Genomic DNA, 16,247 nt, shown 5'->3' with positions numbered 1-16,247 from the left:
GCATGCTATTTTTTTGTCCATGGATACTTTTTTAGTATGGATTCTAAGAGTTGCTTTATAAATGAAACCCCTGCTCCATTTGTTTTAAAGAGGAAAAGACCTCTGTGGATTTGGCTCGCGCTAAAAACCTCCTGAACACTGAAGGAATTCTAACTGGGGGAAGTTTCAGCTGGTTGCAGTCTGCAATATTCATCACTAGATGGCACTAAATCCCCCTAAATGTTACAGTCTGTTCCTTTCAGTCAAAGATGGAAATAGAATCGTAAAACAAGAGTCAAGACTTCTGCTTTCATAGCAATAAATGTGAGGTTTCATAGTTGTCATTAATTAATGACACATCACTGAAATCTGTGGCAAAGAGAATGAGCAACGAAGCTGAAGGGGAGGGTTCCAAACATTTTATAGAGACGTCTGTGCTGCTGAGGTATCAGTTTTTGTGAAATTCCCCATGAAAGCCATGATTGCTTTTGTATCACTTCTCTAATATATTTCATGCGCTCCTCCATGTTTGTGCTCACTTAAACAGCACATTTTACTGAGCCCAGTGTGCTGTCAGTACAAAGCTTACCCACTCTGACCTTGTACCCTAGCACATCTCGTCTTCTTCAACCCGTAGAAACAGCCCTCTTAGCATTTAGTGGAGCAACCGCTGAGATGTGTGCCAAGGCGCTATGTCAACGGGACGCATCTCGCCACATTTTTCACCTGCAGGTAGACAACATGTTTAATCTCAAGAGATTACAAGGGGAGAAGAAGCCTCTGTTTTTTCGCTGTCTCTTTCTCCTCCTTCCTCCTCGGAGCGTGCAGCTTTTACCTCTCCACGGATCTGCGGCTAGAAGCTGTCAGCGCTGTGTCAGGCTCCTGGCCCATTACAGTGAAAGGAGCCTTCACACACACTTTGTTTTTATATGATGTGATGTACTGTGGGCCCAAACCTGTGGAAAAAAAGGGAAAACTGCACTATCTAAATTCTGTATTGTTTCTTTCTATCAGTCTTAGACTTGGGTCAGTATTTCTTTTCTTCTTTGAACACTTTGTATTGAATAATTGTTATCCATTGTTTTGGTAAATATAGTAATGACATGTCATTTTTGTTTGCCTGTTCTTTGTTCTCCTGTTGTCGCTTTAAGATTCATATTTTAATTCAAATGTTTAAAATGCTCTGAATTTACTGTCATTGTAAATCAAACGTCATCTTTTGAGAAAGACAGAAAATTATAATTGCCTCAGCTCCGTCCAAGATCATCCGTAATGAACTGAAATCAGATTCTGCAAACCGTGTCCACTATTGACCTGCTCCAGCTGGATTGCCTTGGCCTAGCTTTATCAGATTTGAGTAAAAACCACTTCACATATAATTGGTTTACTGCGTGTTGTGTTGTAAATCACGCCGCAGACTAAAAATGTCACGTGGGTGAAATAATGGACAGGCAATCATTATATAGATTATGTAATTACTGTGTTTTTGTCTTTTGTTTTCTTTCCGCTGAAGGGCGGCCTCAGCCAATAATTATAGTGTAGCTGTTTATCAAAATCTTTTAACTTTGGGTTTGTCTCTTTAATACTACTTATTAAGAGCTGCCAGCGGGGTGTTATAATGGAAGAAAAGAATAAAACCTTTTATTTTTGTTTTTTATTCCACTGATGCAATTATATTTAATTTAGTAGATATGTACTGAGAAGCCACTTTGTAAAGGGAAACAAACTAAAGTGGTAACATGTGTGTAAGTTCATGTGGGCGAGTCAGTCTGTGGTAAGTTTTAAAAGCATCTTCTGACTTGTTTTTGCTTGACATCAACTCACATTCACCCTTCCCCACAGAGTCTGTTCCTTCAGTGACATTGTAAACTAATTGCTCTCAGGCTCAGAAACTAGCTGAATTAGAAGTATCTCATACAACAAGTGTACACTGCAATAAGTAATTGAAACCAAAACAGGACACAGTTTGAAATAATAAATGTTGGGGGTTTGTATATTTCCTGTTTAATTTTAATTTGCACCATCAAAACTCATTGGAATAATCCAGTGAATTACGTTACTATTATATTCTTTGTCTGACAGACTTTAATCTTTCCTTCATTTAATCGAAATCTGATCACCCAAACACCAGTGAAAGGGGTACATCTAAATATCTTGGGCCTTTACAGTAAAGAAGATTGAGCTGCAGATTTCAGCGTCAGTGTAGCTGCATCCAGTTGCTGTTTTGCCTATTGAGGTTTAATACCTGCCAATGTAACTCTGTACTTGTCTTTTCCCTATTTTGGCTCCTCAGTATTCCTGTGCCCAGGGCTTCTGCGCAGGGTGTACCAGAGCGAGCACCTCTTTGAATCGGACCACCAGTCAGGAGCCTGGTGCAAAGACCCTCTCCAAGCCTCTGATAAGATTTACTACATGCCCTGGACACCCTATCGCACCGACACATTGACTGAATATTCCTCCAAAGAAGACTTCATTGCCGGAAGGCCAACGACAACATACAAACTCCCGCATCGTGTTGACGGAACAGGTTTTGTGGTCTATGACGGGGCGCTCTTCTTCAACAAGGAGCGCACACGCAACATTGTCAAGTTCGACCTGCGGACTCGTATCAAGAGTGGCGAGGCCATCATTGCCAATGCCAACTACCACGACACATCTCCATACCGATGGGGAGGGAAATCAGACATTGACTTGGCTGTTGACGAGAATGGCCTTTGGGTGATTTACGCTACCGAGCAGAACAATGGGCGGATTGTCATCAGCCAGCTCAATCCCTACACGTTACGCGTTGAAGGGACCTGGGACACAGCTTATGACAAGCGCTCAGCGTCCAACGCCTTTATGATCTGCGGAATCCTCTATGTAGTTAAGTCAGTGTATGAGGATGATGACAATGAGGCAACAGGAAACAAGATTGACTACATCTACAACACAGAGCTCAGTAAAGATGGCTTTCTGGACATCCCTTTCCCCAACTCCTATCAGTACATTGCTGCAGTGGATTACAATCCTAGGGACAACCTGCTGTACGTTTGGAACAATTACCATGTCGTGAAGTACTCTCTGGACTTTGGAGCATTGGACAACAGACTCGGTAAGGCCAACTTGTTTTTTTTTTCTTTACTGTTTTAATGTCACGTTCAGTACCTGGGTCAGTGCAATTCAGTGTGTCAGAGCAAAGGGTAATGACAACAGAATGTCAAACTCAGAGATGCAAGACAATTAGGATGCTACTGTGTGTTTTTTTTTATGATAAATTAGAGAGATGGAAAATCATAGACATTTGGTTTTTCCCATTAATTTTGGGACAGAGCTATCATCAAATCACTATCATTTCTGCAACAAGATAATGACCACTGGTCCGTCCAGTCACCCTAAAATTTGGTTCAGAGGGCTGTATTCTACAAAAAAACACAATCTGGCCTATTGGCACAGACTTTTAAATGGCTTCCCATCTTTCCAAGAGGATAATTCTCAATCATTTTTGCGCAATCCACTTACCTTTCCTCAATATCAACTATCTTTCCACATGGCCAAAACAAATACTATTGAAATGTAACCACCAACTTATCAGTTCACGGTGCAAATGTTACTGAGCTATTTTCATAATCCATGGGTAGATTGCCATTGAGTTTGCCTGATACATTAATTCTCCCAAACGAGTAAATAATTTTGCCTGTAATGACCCATTTGATCTACACACATTCCCAAAACAGATTCAATTTTTAGCCTTTTTACTTGAAAGGTTCAAAGAACAGCAACAGTCTCACAATGTTGTTTGTTCCACCACATACTTTTGTGTTGTGGGATGCAAAGAAATGACATGGCAAACTTTACACTTTTTTTCTCTGTATTTTGGTCAAGTAGAAAGACATGATATAATATATATAAATAAAATGTAGCACCTCGAGGCAGCGTGGGCTGGTGATAATTGCCTAGTGTAAATTGAATGCTGCTTAATGTGTTACCTGTGAATTTTTAGTTGACTGCTAAAATGAAACTGCTAAAATGAAACAAAGTTAAACTCCAGATAGATACTATAAATAGATAGCTCTAATTTTGTTTTGTGTCCATATTTCCGTATAGTGTATGGAGTATGCCTCTACTGTTCAAGGCAAAGAAATGCATCTCTTCATGAATGGATACAAATGCCACTGCAGAAACAAAAGTAAAATTTGAGTGTCTTTGGCTATCCAAAATTTTGGGATTTGCCCATGGAGCAGCACAGAAACTAAAAGAGGAACTATAATATGTGGTAACAAATAAGTGGCCAGGTCGGCCTGCCAGATTTATTGCCAGTTTTGTGAAATATTTTGTCAAGAGATATATAATCCGCCCTACACGCAATCTATATGTTACACAGCTAGCATGCTACCAATATTAGCTAGCCAAACATGCCATCAAACGTTTTATTTAAAACAAAGGTATGAGTAGAACAGTATTAGGCCTATATTCAGCAATCTGTGAGCGGATTTGTGTTAATGCTAACTTCCTGTACACAGTGCTAGCATGCTATCCGAAATCTGATGCCAAAGTTCCAGTTTTTTCCAAGTATTTGAGGCAAATCTCGACCAAAAAAATAACAGAACTAGTTTCATGACCACGCCAAACAAAGGGTAGTTCTCGCAGAAATCTACAAACTTGCTAGCATACACAGTGCTTTTTGGAAACGAGGCAAAAAAAAAAGATTAGATTAACTGCAGTTAGCACTCATTTGATAAGTTTTATTGTTTCTCTTTTATTGATATGAGAAAATGTTTATCATTCACAAAAATAATGCAAGCTGTATTATTGAAGTATATGACACATGAGGTGTTCAACACTGCAAGTATTGCACATTTCGTTTTTCAGCCACAAGCTTAATCTTTTACTCACCCTAGCTGTTGCCTTTGCAACAAGGAACAAGCGACTGCTCACATTAGACTTCCCAAAACTCTTTTGAAAAGTCTAATTTCTCCACTCCATTGTTCTTTTTATAAATTGGTGCTTGTTGGGAAGCATGAAATGGAAAAAAGAACCTGTTTTGACACACCATGGTAATTCTTTGCGCTATCTCATCAACAGCTCTAGTCAAAAATGTCACAAGTTATTTGACTGTGAAGTCCCTACCTCTGCTTTCTCCTCTAGAGCTTTCTCTACCTGCCGCTTGCCAGTTTAATTTATTTTCCTTTCGCTGGCTGCTACTCTACCCCAGATCTTTTTTATACACTGAATCCTGCTTCAACACACCCCGTAATATATTCATTCATTCAGTGACCATGCTTAGAGTGTTTGGTTTTGATGATACACAGCTACCCCTAATATAATTTGTTGTAGTTAAGGAGAGTGAAATGGTGTTGTTATGTGCTTTTTGTATTAAATGATTATCCATCACTCTTTAACAGTGGTTCACAATGATCACACGCACTCGCATGTCCGCACACGAGCGCGCATTCACATGCAAATGCCGAATTCTCAGTACTAGACTTCCCAGTGAGATGTCGAGCTGTGTGTTTGGCTGCTGTTGTGCAGAATAGGCTGCCCTCCAAAGAGGCTGCTGCATGAATAGAGATAGTAAAATGTTGCATTAAGTGGATGGATGGAGTCAAAGAACAGACATAAATGTCAGATAAACAGAGTGATAAGAAATGAAAGACTGATTGAATGGACTGTAAACCATTTAATTTGATCAACTCCCAGACCAAATACAGAAACAGAGCATGCAGACTGGTGGAATCAAGGGTTTTCAGCTGTGCACATTTTCCACACAATTGTCTCACGAGGAACCTAATTGCGAGAGAGTAGGATAGTTAACACGAAATTGGATGAATAGTTACCAGTGTAGACCACTTCACTGCACACTGCAGTCTGTATTTGCTGCTGAAATATAATGTTTGAACCATTAACATGCTACTCCAGTGAGATTAAATGGCTAAATGTGATCGGGGAGAAATGCAAATTGCGGTCACAGGAACAACAATGGCTGCTGTGACAGAGCCACAAAGATGTGGAAGAGGAGGATTTTGAACCACATGATTCACATATCCTTGAACAAATAAGAAAGCTGAAAACAAAATACTTTTACTAGTTTGATCTTAAAAGAAAACTTCACCTCCCAAATGACCATTTAGATATCAGTTAGTATGCTATATTTATATAATAATTTCAACTGTGTGTTTTCAGTGTTTTAAAGGGTTGGGGATTCAGCAGTGTCACAGAATGACACAGACTACTGATTGTGGCAGTGGTAGATCAGCAGCACCCATGTTCAGTGAGGTAAATTTATTGTTTTTGTCAATGGAGTCTGGCTTTAAAGAGAACACAAGGACAAGCTTCACTTTCAGTTCCTTTCCCCATTTAAAAGTTGTTTGGGAACTTCTGAGCATACGACTGGACAAATGAGACTTGGATTATACTGAACGAGTTGCGAGTTTGCAAACCGATGTTTTGATATAGTTTTGCTGTTGTTAAGTGTGGCCCCCATTGACTTAAGTTCATCAAAAATTTTCTATGTTTTCTAACCATGAAAGCATTCGAGAAAAACACAGTTTTCCTCACGAATTCAGCGTAACACAGGGTGAACAGTGGTTGTACAAATGGTCATCTAAGGGGTGAAGTGTTCCTTTAAACAAAATTATTGACTTTTAAAGGGAAACATTAAATGTTTGCGTTAGCACATTATCGAGAGACTAAAGTCAATGCTGCCAACCTGAGCTTTTGAAATCTGATCCAGTGTCAGTGATCATCATGCCTGTTAACACTCCCAGAAAGGTGTCATTCTGTGATCGCTCTAACACAAGCTCGTTTCCAATTCCACAAGCATGCATGACCTGCCATACTGTTGGAGCATGTATATGGGCAATGGAGCAAAAGGGAAATGGCCAGGCCACAGCTTGGGCCCGCTACCGTATGCCGATCCGCATGGGCCAAGACACAACACCTGCTACAGGGCATTAGGCTGGGACAGGGTAATGATGTCTGGAATTGCACAAAAAGCTTTCAGATATCATGTTGTGTCTAATTGGTAATGATTTGAATGCATTTTTAGCAAAGGATCTTTTAGTATCCCCCTTATTGTTTGGTAGGAAATATATGGGCATTGTTTCTTTACTCACAAAAATCAACAACCTCTATAACATTTTATGATATTCATGAAATGAAATGAAATATTCCCCTGCATTTAAAATGCTCCCCGCAATAATCATGTGCTTATCTGTGGAGCTGCTGAAGTCTCTTTAACAGAGAGAGCAATATTTTTGCCCAAACAGGCTGTTTTCAAGGACAGATGATCTATGCCCAAGAGTGCTTCCATGACAACTCCATTGATAATTAAATTCACTGAATTGGTGATAAATGAAATGTGCCGCACAGACTGCTATCAGCAGGCAGATATAAAAGCTCTCTTAACCATTAATCCACTTTACATGATCACATTCATTGCAGAATATGCAGGGACAATTGTGAAACTGCTCTGTGGTCTTCTTTTAAAAACATAAAAGAAAGAACACAGCACATACAATACTTGAGTAGCTGGTGGACGAAAGATACCTTGTCCTATCAGTAAAGGAAAATTTTACAAACTCATTTACACAGGCCACAATGGCCCCTCTTGCCGATCATATGACAGTTGTGGGAATTCATTGTCTCCTGACTATCCAGGACCCACTTCTCCACATCCACCGTTTAGAGTGTTCTCACCTCTTCCATCATTGTGGTTATGCTCAATCATCCCCTCCACAAGTTGAAGGGGTTTGTTCGTGAGACGCAGAGGATTGCAGACACCTTTAATTGGCGTTGCAAAAAGTCAGTGTCAAGATAGCAAGTAGTATAGTTGCCACTGACCTGGCAGGCGATCACCTCTCAAAAAAGGCTATTATTCTATCAAAACCAGCACATCCCATCATCTGAACAACTTCTCACTGAAAGTACATCATTGCTCAACAAACCACCAATCCATTCTCTTAAAGGGAAATTTCGTTATTTCCCAACCTGCACCCTATTTTCCTATGTTTCGCGTCTAAGTGGCTAATGGGAACAACATTTTTTGAAACCGATCCAGCATTTAGTGACAAGGCTACACTCGGCAGTGGCGGAGCAGGCTGCTATATAATCACTCGTGGCAATTATGCACTGTCAATTTACATCCACTAAAAGTGCTTGTTTTTGCTATACTGGCAGGCTGAGATTGTTAATATAAGTGCCTTTTTGTTAAAGAGTAAGATCCTTTTTGTTTAACCAGAAACAGCTCTGAATCACTGACGCAAAACTCACCAGACTCCAGTTAAATAAACAGTAATTTTATCATTGTAAAGCACACTTCGCTCAAAGTCAACAGAAACAAAGTACAACTCACAAAAGCTGTCTTAATGTGTCCTCTCGCTGTTCCGTAATTGCCAGCTCTGTTTTGGATAAAAGAAACCATTAATTAACCCAGTTATATGTGAAAATATGCTGCCTATATCCACGCTAAAATGACTCTTTATTTAAATAGAGTCTGGTACATATGGCGATAGTGATTTGGGAGCTGTTTCTGCTCAAAAAAAGGATCTTACTTTTTAACAAAAATGTCTATCTCTGTCGGGATCCTTTCCCCAATGTTGTCAGACACTTAAAATAACAAACCATTTTAGTGGACAAAAGTTGACAGTGCAAACACACCCTTGACTAATTGCATTGCAGCCTGTGTTGCGGCCACTGGCTGCAGTGGTCCCCCTCAATACTGAGCCATTTTTAAAGACCTTTGTTCCCATTAGTCACTTAGACACAGAAACATGGAATTAGGGTACAGGTTAAAAATACCAAAGTTAAGCTTTAACTGCTTATCTCTGTTCAAAGTCACAGGTTAACAATGGTCTCTAACCTCTTAAAAACAACCAAAGTATATGGAACATTATGTCCTGTGTAATGAAGCCACTGTACATGCTCCATGTTGGCACCTTTGCATTGTCCGATCAGATGCAGATTGTTCTATGATGGCCAGTTTACTGCTGTAGTTAAACCAGAAAAGATTCATGTGCTTGCACTGAATTAGCCTCGCTACATACCGCATTGTTTCCTTTTACTTGCCTGACGAAATTACTCCTGGCCTCAACCTTTACCAGAATAACCTCTGAGCTGTCTGCCACAGTGAGCATGAGGCACTGGCTGCACTGACTCCACAGGACTGCAAAGACGAGGGCAGCCACATGAGAAAATTACCCTCAGTCTCACACACCTGCTGCTGCAGCACTAATAAAATCCTTGCTGGTTATGATACAATATATCGGTGTTAACTTAGACGCAGTTGTTTTTTTGGTTCAGTCCCAAATTGTTGTACGCTGTAGACTCCTTACCGGCTTAACAATGATGTGTTTGCTGTTTGTACGATCATTAACGTTTTCAGCGATCTCTTTCATTCAAATGAATGTATTCAGATCATAGCGTGTTGAGGACTGTTTAGAGAATACAGCAATCAGTGTCTTATTAGTCTGTTGATACTTTAGTATCTGTGCGATGTTCCCTTCATCTCACATTTCAGTGACACAGCATCTGAGTGATCCTTTTGTTGGCTCATGATTGGTGCATAGGATGCGGCACAGTTGGTGTCATAGATACATTCACCGTCTGGCAGTCCTGTAATTTTGCCACATGTTGCCATCTGGCCGGGGCACGGTGCCAGCCCTGCTTGCCTGGAGGGAGCCCGCAGACGTGGTGCCCCGACCTTCATGCCGAAACAGCCGATGTTTTGGACGCTCTGGCCCGCCTTGGCTCTATTTGTAAGTGCCTGACACATGCTAAATTGATTAAGACTGTCTAAGCGGTAAATGCAGGCTGGCAGAGTCTGGTGGAGATAATCTGAGTGTGACTCAGTGTGCTCTTAAAGGCACAAACTGTACTCCCTCGGGTTGTGTTGCTTATGCACCAGCTTCCCAGTACCTGTCATGCTGCTCTTTGATTGATACATTTTGATGTCATTACACAGTACCAAGTGACACCCTGCAGTTGTCATGTGTCGTAGAGCTTTTTCTGTCTTGATTGCAAAGCTTTCAGAAAAATCTTTCTTAGCAATTCAACCTAAATGCTACTATTCCACAAAAAAACATTCTTTTGCATGCTGCATGAGGCCCTTTTTGATGTTGAGGCTTAGAAATGTAGGCTACATGCTTATTTGCAGGCTATGCACTTATCACATGCCCAGTGCGTCTCCTGCAGAGGGCAATTTTCTTGGAGGGAAAGTGCAAGGTTTAGGATTATAGTTTAGAATGATTTTTCTAACACATGTACACACACACACACACACACACACACACACACACGTACACACACAAACACATGCACAAATGCACATTCTTGCAAACCCTTTAATGCTGCAACACAATGGGGCTCTGTTAGTAATTGAGCTTTAGATATTTTAGCATGGGAACAGGGAGCGCTTTGTCGGTGCTTCAGAGCCTTTTTGAATGTTTCAAAGTCATTTTTGCTCATGTAAGTATAAATTGTAATATATTATAATATACAGTAATTGTTGCCATATTAGTGCGTGTGTCTTTTGCTGATCTTAGCATGCCTCTGTTTTATTTCTGATACGGATTTTGAATGAAACCTTTGTCACTTTGAGCAGGCAAGCTCATGTTGCAAGTAGTTCAGCATGTGGCACGTCCGTTAGTTCTGTGTGATACTCCCTTTATATATCACATGAATTTGTCTGGTGTCCCTCCCTCTGACTGGCCATCCATCATGGGCCTTGGCGGCTCTACCTTGATCCAGAAATCATACACAGATCACCTGTGTAGTGAGAGAGGTGGCAGGCAATCCCTCAATTAAGGCCAACATCCTATCCATCTCTCCTGACATGTACAGAAATAGGGGAAAAACATATCTATAGTAAAAAAAAAAAGTTAAATACCTCAGTGTAGTGTTAAAGGAGACCTATTATACTCATTTTCAGGAATCCCAAATTGGACAGAAATTAACAACGTCAGTAACCAAAAGATTCCATTTTATCCTGATGTTAGCATGGAGCTCAATGTATGTTTGTAGTGTAGGCTTGCAGCTGGGCAATGACTGTAACGGAGAATAGCGGCACTTTCTATTAGGAAGAATCACCAATAAAGGATTATAAACACAGCAAACATAGTCCAGCAGGGATATGATCTGAAAATGAGGAGAAATTGACAACGTCAGTAACCATATCCTAATGTTTTCCCGATAGTAGCATGTAGGTACATATACATTAGTAGTGTGCTTACAGCTAGGGATTCAGTATAATGAAGAATAGCGACACTTGTGTAAAGCTTCCAGACACGACCAGACATATTACAGCAGGAACCTGATCTGAAATTAGGGAGAAATTGACAATGTCAGTGACCATAGGATAAGTCGTTTCACTGACGTTAGCTTGTTAGCAGTGTCTGTGCATTTGGGGAATGACTGTAACAAAGAATAGTGGCACTTTTTATCGTGTAAAATCACCAATAAAGGCATCTAAACACAACTGGACAAGCTCCAGCACAAATATGATCTGTAATTGTAGAGAACTAACGTTAGTTACAACGTTTCTCTGATGTTAGCATGTAGCTACGGGTTTGTTAGCAGTTTACTTGCAGCTGGGAAGTGACTGTAATAGAGAATGGCAGCACTTTCTATCTATCTATGAAAAAATCACCAATAAAAGTTTCTAAACACAAAGGGACATGTTCCAACAGGAATATGATTCGAAATGGGGAAAAATTGACTTTGTCAGTGACCATAAGATGAGTCATTTCACTGACGTTAGCATGTGGCTACTTGTGCATTAGCAGTTAAGAAGTGACTGTAATGGAGTATAGTGGCAATTTCTATCATTAAATATCACCAATAAACGTTTCTAAACACAACTGGATATGTTCTGACAGGAAAATGATTCAAAATGGGGAAAAATTAACAATGTCATTCGCCATGTTTCCATCAGCCTGTTTAGATGTGCATCTAGAAGTGTCGCAGCGGAAAATTATGATGGAAACGCCAAAATCCCCTGATTCACACAAACTAAAATACGCTCACTTTAGCTGGGTGTTGTTCATTTGAAAAAATGCTGATTCGCAAAACGGGAGATGGAAACAGTTATGTTCGAATTAAGTCTGACGTAGCGCAACTCTCTCCATGGTGATATCCACACTCCAGGTTGGCAAGGCGGTAATGCATTTACAAGCTGGTTGCCAACTGTCAGAAAACGTAGAAGAATAAGAATGCAAGACTTGTTTTGTTTCCGGTTCTGCGGAAAACTTGCGTGAGTTTGTAGTTTTCACCAAAGTCCGTACATTTAATGGAAACACACAGGATTTGTATTTCTTTTAATGCGCATTTCCCAATGATTCAAATCACTTTTGGATGGAAACATGGCTAGTGACCATAAGATGAGTCATTTCACTGACGTTAGCATGTGGCTACATGTGCGTTAGCAGTTGAGAAGTGACTGTTAATGGAGTATAGTGGCACTATCTATCATTAAAAATCACCAATAAAAGCTTCTAAACACAACCGAATATTTTCTGACAGGAATATGATTCAAAATGGGGAAGAAATTTACAACATCTGCAACCAAGTTTACGTCTTTCCCTGAAGCACATAGCTACATTTAGAAGTGTAGGTTATGTAATGTAAACACTTGTGGTAACATGCCTGGAGTAGATTACCATATAAAGTAAACCGGCACGCTATGACATCATACTGTAGCCAGAGTAGGAAAAAAAACTGTTTGTTGAGGACGTAGGATACCTGATGCAACCCTTTAAAAGTGTAGGTGAATGGGGATTATTAGGCCCATGTGCATTTGTCCCTACCTGAATGTGTATTTTATCTCTTTTCAGTGTGTAGAGCCAAAAATGATAACATTTGTGCTTCCTCACAGTTTTTCTTTCACTTTTTGGTTTAAACGCACGCAGGTTTCACCCCAGCCATCCTCTCGTAGCCCATCAGCTGTGCAGTGTGTGAGCTAAGCAGGGAGTTGGCAGTGATTTCAAAAGTTTCACCCAATGAATACCAAGCATGGAAGAAAAAAGAATAAAATATGTGTAACTAGGTGTTCTGTAGTCTGTGGGATCACCTCCTCCACTCTACTCTTTCTCCACTCTGCTCCTGAAGTGTGTGTGCATGGCTAATGGTTTTCTCCAGAGTGCCAAAAAATTGCCACATTAGATTTAACAGGCTTGGTGACACGCAAGCTCAAAGTGATTTATTTTGGCCAATCAGCCGAGCAAATCTGATCGGAGGCCTCCGTAGCATCTTTAACTCTCTTTATCACCAGTGTCAGAGTTCCTCTGCACAGCTTCGCCCCATCCATTTGGCCCATACTACTGTTGGTTGACAGTCTTTTGAAAAGCCTTACTTGAGGGGTTTTTTTGGCAAATGGTGAGACCTTGGAGGAGTGTGCCTTTCCTTTTAGTGAGTCTGAAATCCCCTCTGCTCATGTGCTCACACTCCTCTTTCCTCCTTTTGCTTTCCCTGGTACGTTTGACAATGTCTGGCCTTGTCTGTAGCCTGAGAGACTCAAGTTTTGGCTTTAGGAATAAAAACAGAATCCAACATTCATCTGTTTAGCTTAGAAAAGATGTTGTTACATATGGATTTTTGTGGACTGAGTTTTTAATATAAGCAGTACTGTATGCACTATGTACATATATTTGCATAATGTACTTTATTTTGGATATTAGGGCTTTGAGACTATTTGAGAGTATATAGAATAAATGAATAAAAACAAATGAGCTCAATGCAGTTTTGCAAATGCAGTTGCACACACATTAGGCAAAAACAACACTTGTGCTTTTTAGTTTTTGCACATCTGCGTAGTGAATTCATTCTACAGTAACTCATTCTAGTGCACAAGCAAGTAGGCTTTGCTCACGTCTCCTCTGTCATTTAACTCAAACACTGTGAGTGTCTCTCCGGGCACGCGTCCACATGTGCATATATATCAGCCCAGGGCATACGCTTCTCCCAGTGCTGTGTGACCTCCATAGATGCCCTCTCAAGTCCCGGGTAGAGAGCTTCGGAATGAGAAATTAATTGCCAAACAATGCATAGCTCCCATCCATTACGGTTCTCATCATGTCAGATGATATCGAAGCATTACTGGATGTCTGGCTGCATAATTTACCGCACACCACCACCACCTCCACCCCCCCTCCCCCACATCCCAGTTGCACTCTCTGATGGATTTGTTGGCCTGCCACAAAAGGCTCCATTAAATGACAGGACTTCTATCGTTTCGTTTTACCTCAGCACACAAGGACACGTGTATCGTTTTTGTGGGCTCATACGATATAAACATGAGGGAACTGATAAGCTTGGGAGCTTAGTGAATCATACCATTATGAAGCAGGTACTGATTGTGTGAGATGGCTTCAATGATGTTAGTCATTTTGTGAGGATGTAAATATTTCCCATCATAGATCAAATTAACATCATGACTCAGTTAATTGATGGCTGAGAATTAACAAAGCCTCAACTAGTTTCCTTCTTCAGATATCTCTGCTTTTACCCTGTAGGTTTTCGGTCATGTTGGGTCACATCTTTTAATGCTAGTCTCAGATTTGTATACTGGTCAAGCCACCCGTATCCATGGGTGGATTATGAGACAGCGGGTCCCTGGGCACAGATATGCAAAAGGCCCCACTACCTCTTTCACATAGGAGCAAGACACTCAGGCTCTGTGGTGGTTTTCCCTCTCTTTGTTGTTGTTTTGTGTCCCTTTGCTGTGGTTATGCATCTTTTTGTGGGTTTTTCTATTTATGGTAATTCCGTGTGTGTTTTTTATCCCCGTGTGATTGTTTTGAGACTCTTTGAAGTAATTTTGTGTGATTTTCAGATAATCTTGTGACTTTTTGTAGTTATTTTCTGTCTCTTTCAGTTGCTTCACATCTCTTTGTGGTGTTATATGCATCTTTGCTGTCATTTTGAGTCTCTTCGTGATGGGTACGTGTTCATTTGAGTGACCTTTTCCAGGTGAAGGCCTGGGGGCGAGGCTTACCCTTTTGACCCCTGGGCCTGTGCTTGGTCGGCCCTTTCAGTAATCCATCCATGCCTTAGGCTCTATCTGCAAAGAAGTTCTGATGTAATAAACCGAACTTAAAAAGAAGTATACTGTGCTACAAACTAGCAGCAACCTCAGATCAAGCAGCCAAACGGAACAAGTATATGGTTGTAATTTATTTCTGAGAGATCCACTTCTAGCCACAATCGTGGATTTGGGCGTCAAGTACGCTTCACTCTAAAAATACATGTCCCAGCACACAGAAATCCCATTTTGCAGGCTTTAAAGAGGCTAGTAGAAAGTTAATGGGTGACATCACGCTAAGACTGTCCAATATTTTCTATGCCTGCTGAAGATGTAACCATGCATAAAGGTTCAAATACTGAAATTAGGAGGTAATTGGGTTCAGCATGAGGTTGGAGGAGTCACTTTACCGTCTGATGCTAGTTTCATTTTTTACCCCCCGAAAGCCCTTTGCACCTCTTTTGATCTCGAGTCTGCAGAAGTTTCTCAGAGCCGACGAGCCCGCTCTCGGTGCGGAAATGGCAAGTCATATAAACCGGATTCATTTCATAGTAGCATAGGAGGCTTTTTTTTTTCCCCGGAGCGAGGTAGAGCGGGCTTATCTAATTGTGAAAGCCACGAGCCCTGGGATACAGAGAGAGAGGCTAATTAGTTAGAAATGAACGCTTTGAAATGAAGCACAAAGCTCGGTGTGTGGTGGAAACAGACTTCACGCGTTTGGTGAGGGGGATTTTGTGCACTAGAAGCGGAGCGTAAATGATGAGTGGAGTTAGTGCTTCAATGAGAGCAAGCACAGAAGTTTGCTGCTGTCTTTTATGAATGAAAAGGTCGCCGGTTAAGGTGTAGGAGCATCCTTAAGCCCCTTAGCTCAAGAATCATGAATATCTGATAGCCGTCTGTTAGTATTATTCATTTTTAATCAACTTTGTGATGCCTTCAAGAATGCATTGGATCTTAAATATACAGAAGATAAATTACTTTGAAGTTTGAGGCCATTTTATTAAATAATATTCTTAACTTGTTTCATTTTACAATACTCACACACTTCCTTGGATTCAATTTAAACACTGAAACATCAAAACCATAAGAGCAAGAGAAGAGTTTACCCATCTATAGTCGTATTTCCACGTCTTCCTTTCTTGTACAGTTCTGCAAAACTCAAAACCAAAAAGGTTATACACATTCAAATTTGACTGTAAGGTCACTCACAACTCCCTCGGAGCATACCAAAGTCTTGTTCACCTCGTTGGTGCTCTTGAGCTTTTATTTTTTTCTC

General features: G+C 40.6%; 1 protein-coding gene across 4 annotated transcripts in view; it reads left to right on the top strand.

The window, feature by feature from the left end:
- LOC125883407 (adhesion G protein-coupled receptor L3-like) overlaps window positions 1-16,247 on the top strand; it is a 277,555-nt gene that overhangs the window by 168,312 nt on the left and 92,996 nt on the right. For all 4 annotated transcript variants that reach the window (XM_049567671.1, XM_049567670.1, XM_049567668.1 and 1 more), the window contains exon 6: window positions 2,273-3,073. In XM_049567671.1, coding sequence (XP_049423628.1) covers window positions 2,273-3,073 — 801 coding nt within the window. The remainder of the gene's footprint in view (window positions 1-2,272; window positions 3,074-16,247) is intronic.

Source organism: Epinephelus fuscoguttatus, linkage group LG23 (genome assembly GCF_011397635.1).
Source record: "Epinephelus fuscoguttatus linkage group LG23, E.fuscoguttatus.final_Chr_v1".
NCBI lineage: Eukaryota > Metazoa > Chordata > Actinopteri > Perciformes > Serranidae > Epinephelus > Epinephelus fuscoguttatus.
The sequence above is the reverse complement of the archived record's forward strand: the minus strand, read 5'-3'. Positions and strand labels throughout refer to the sequence as shown.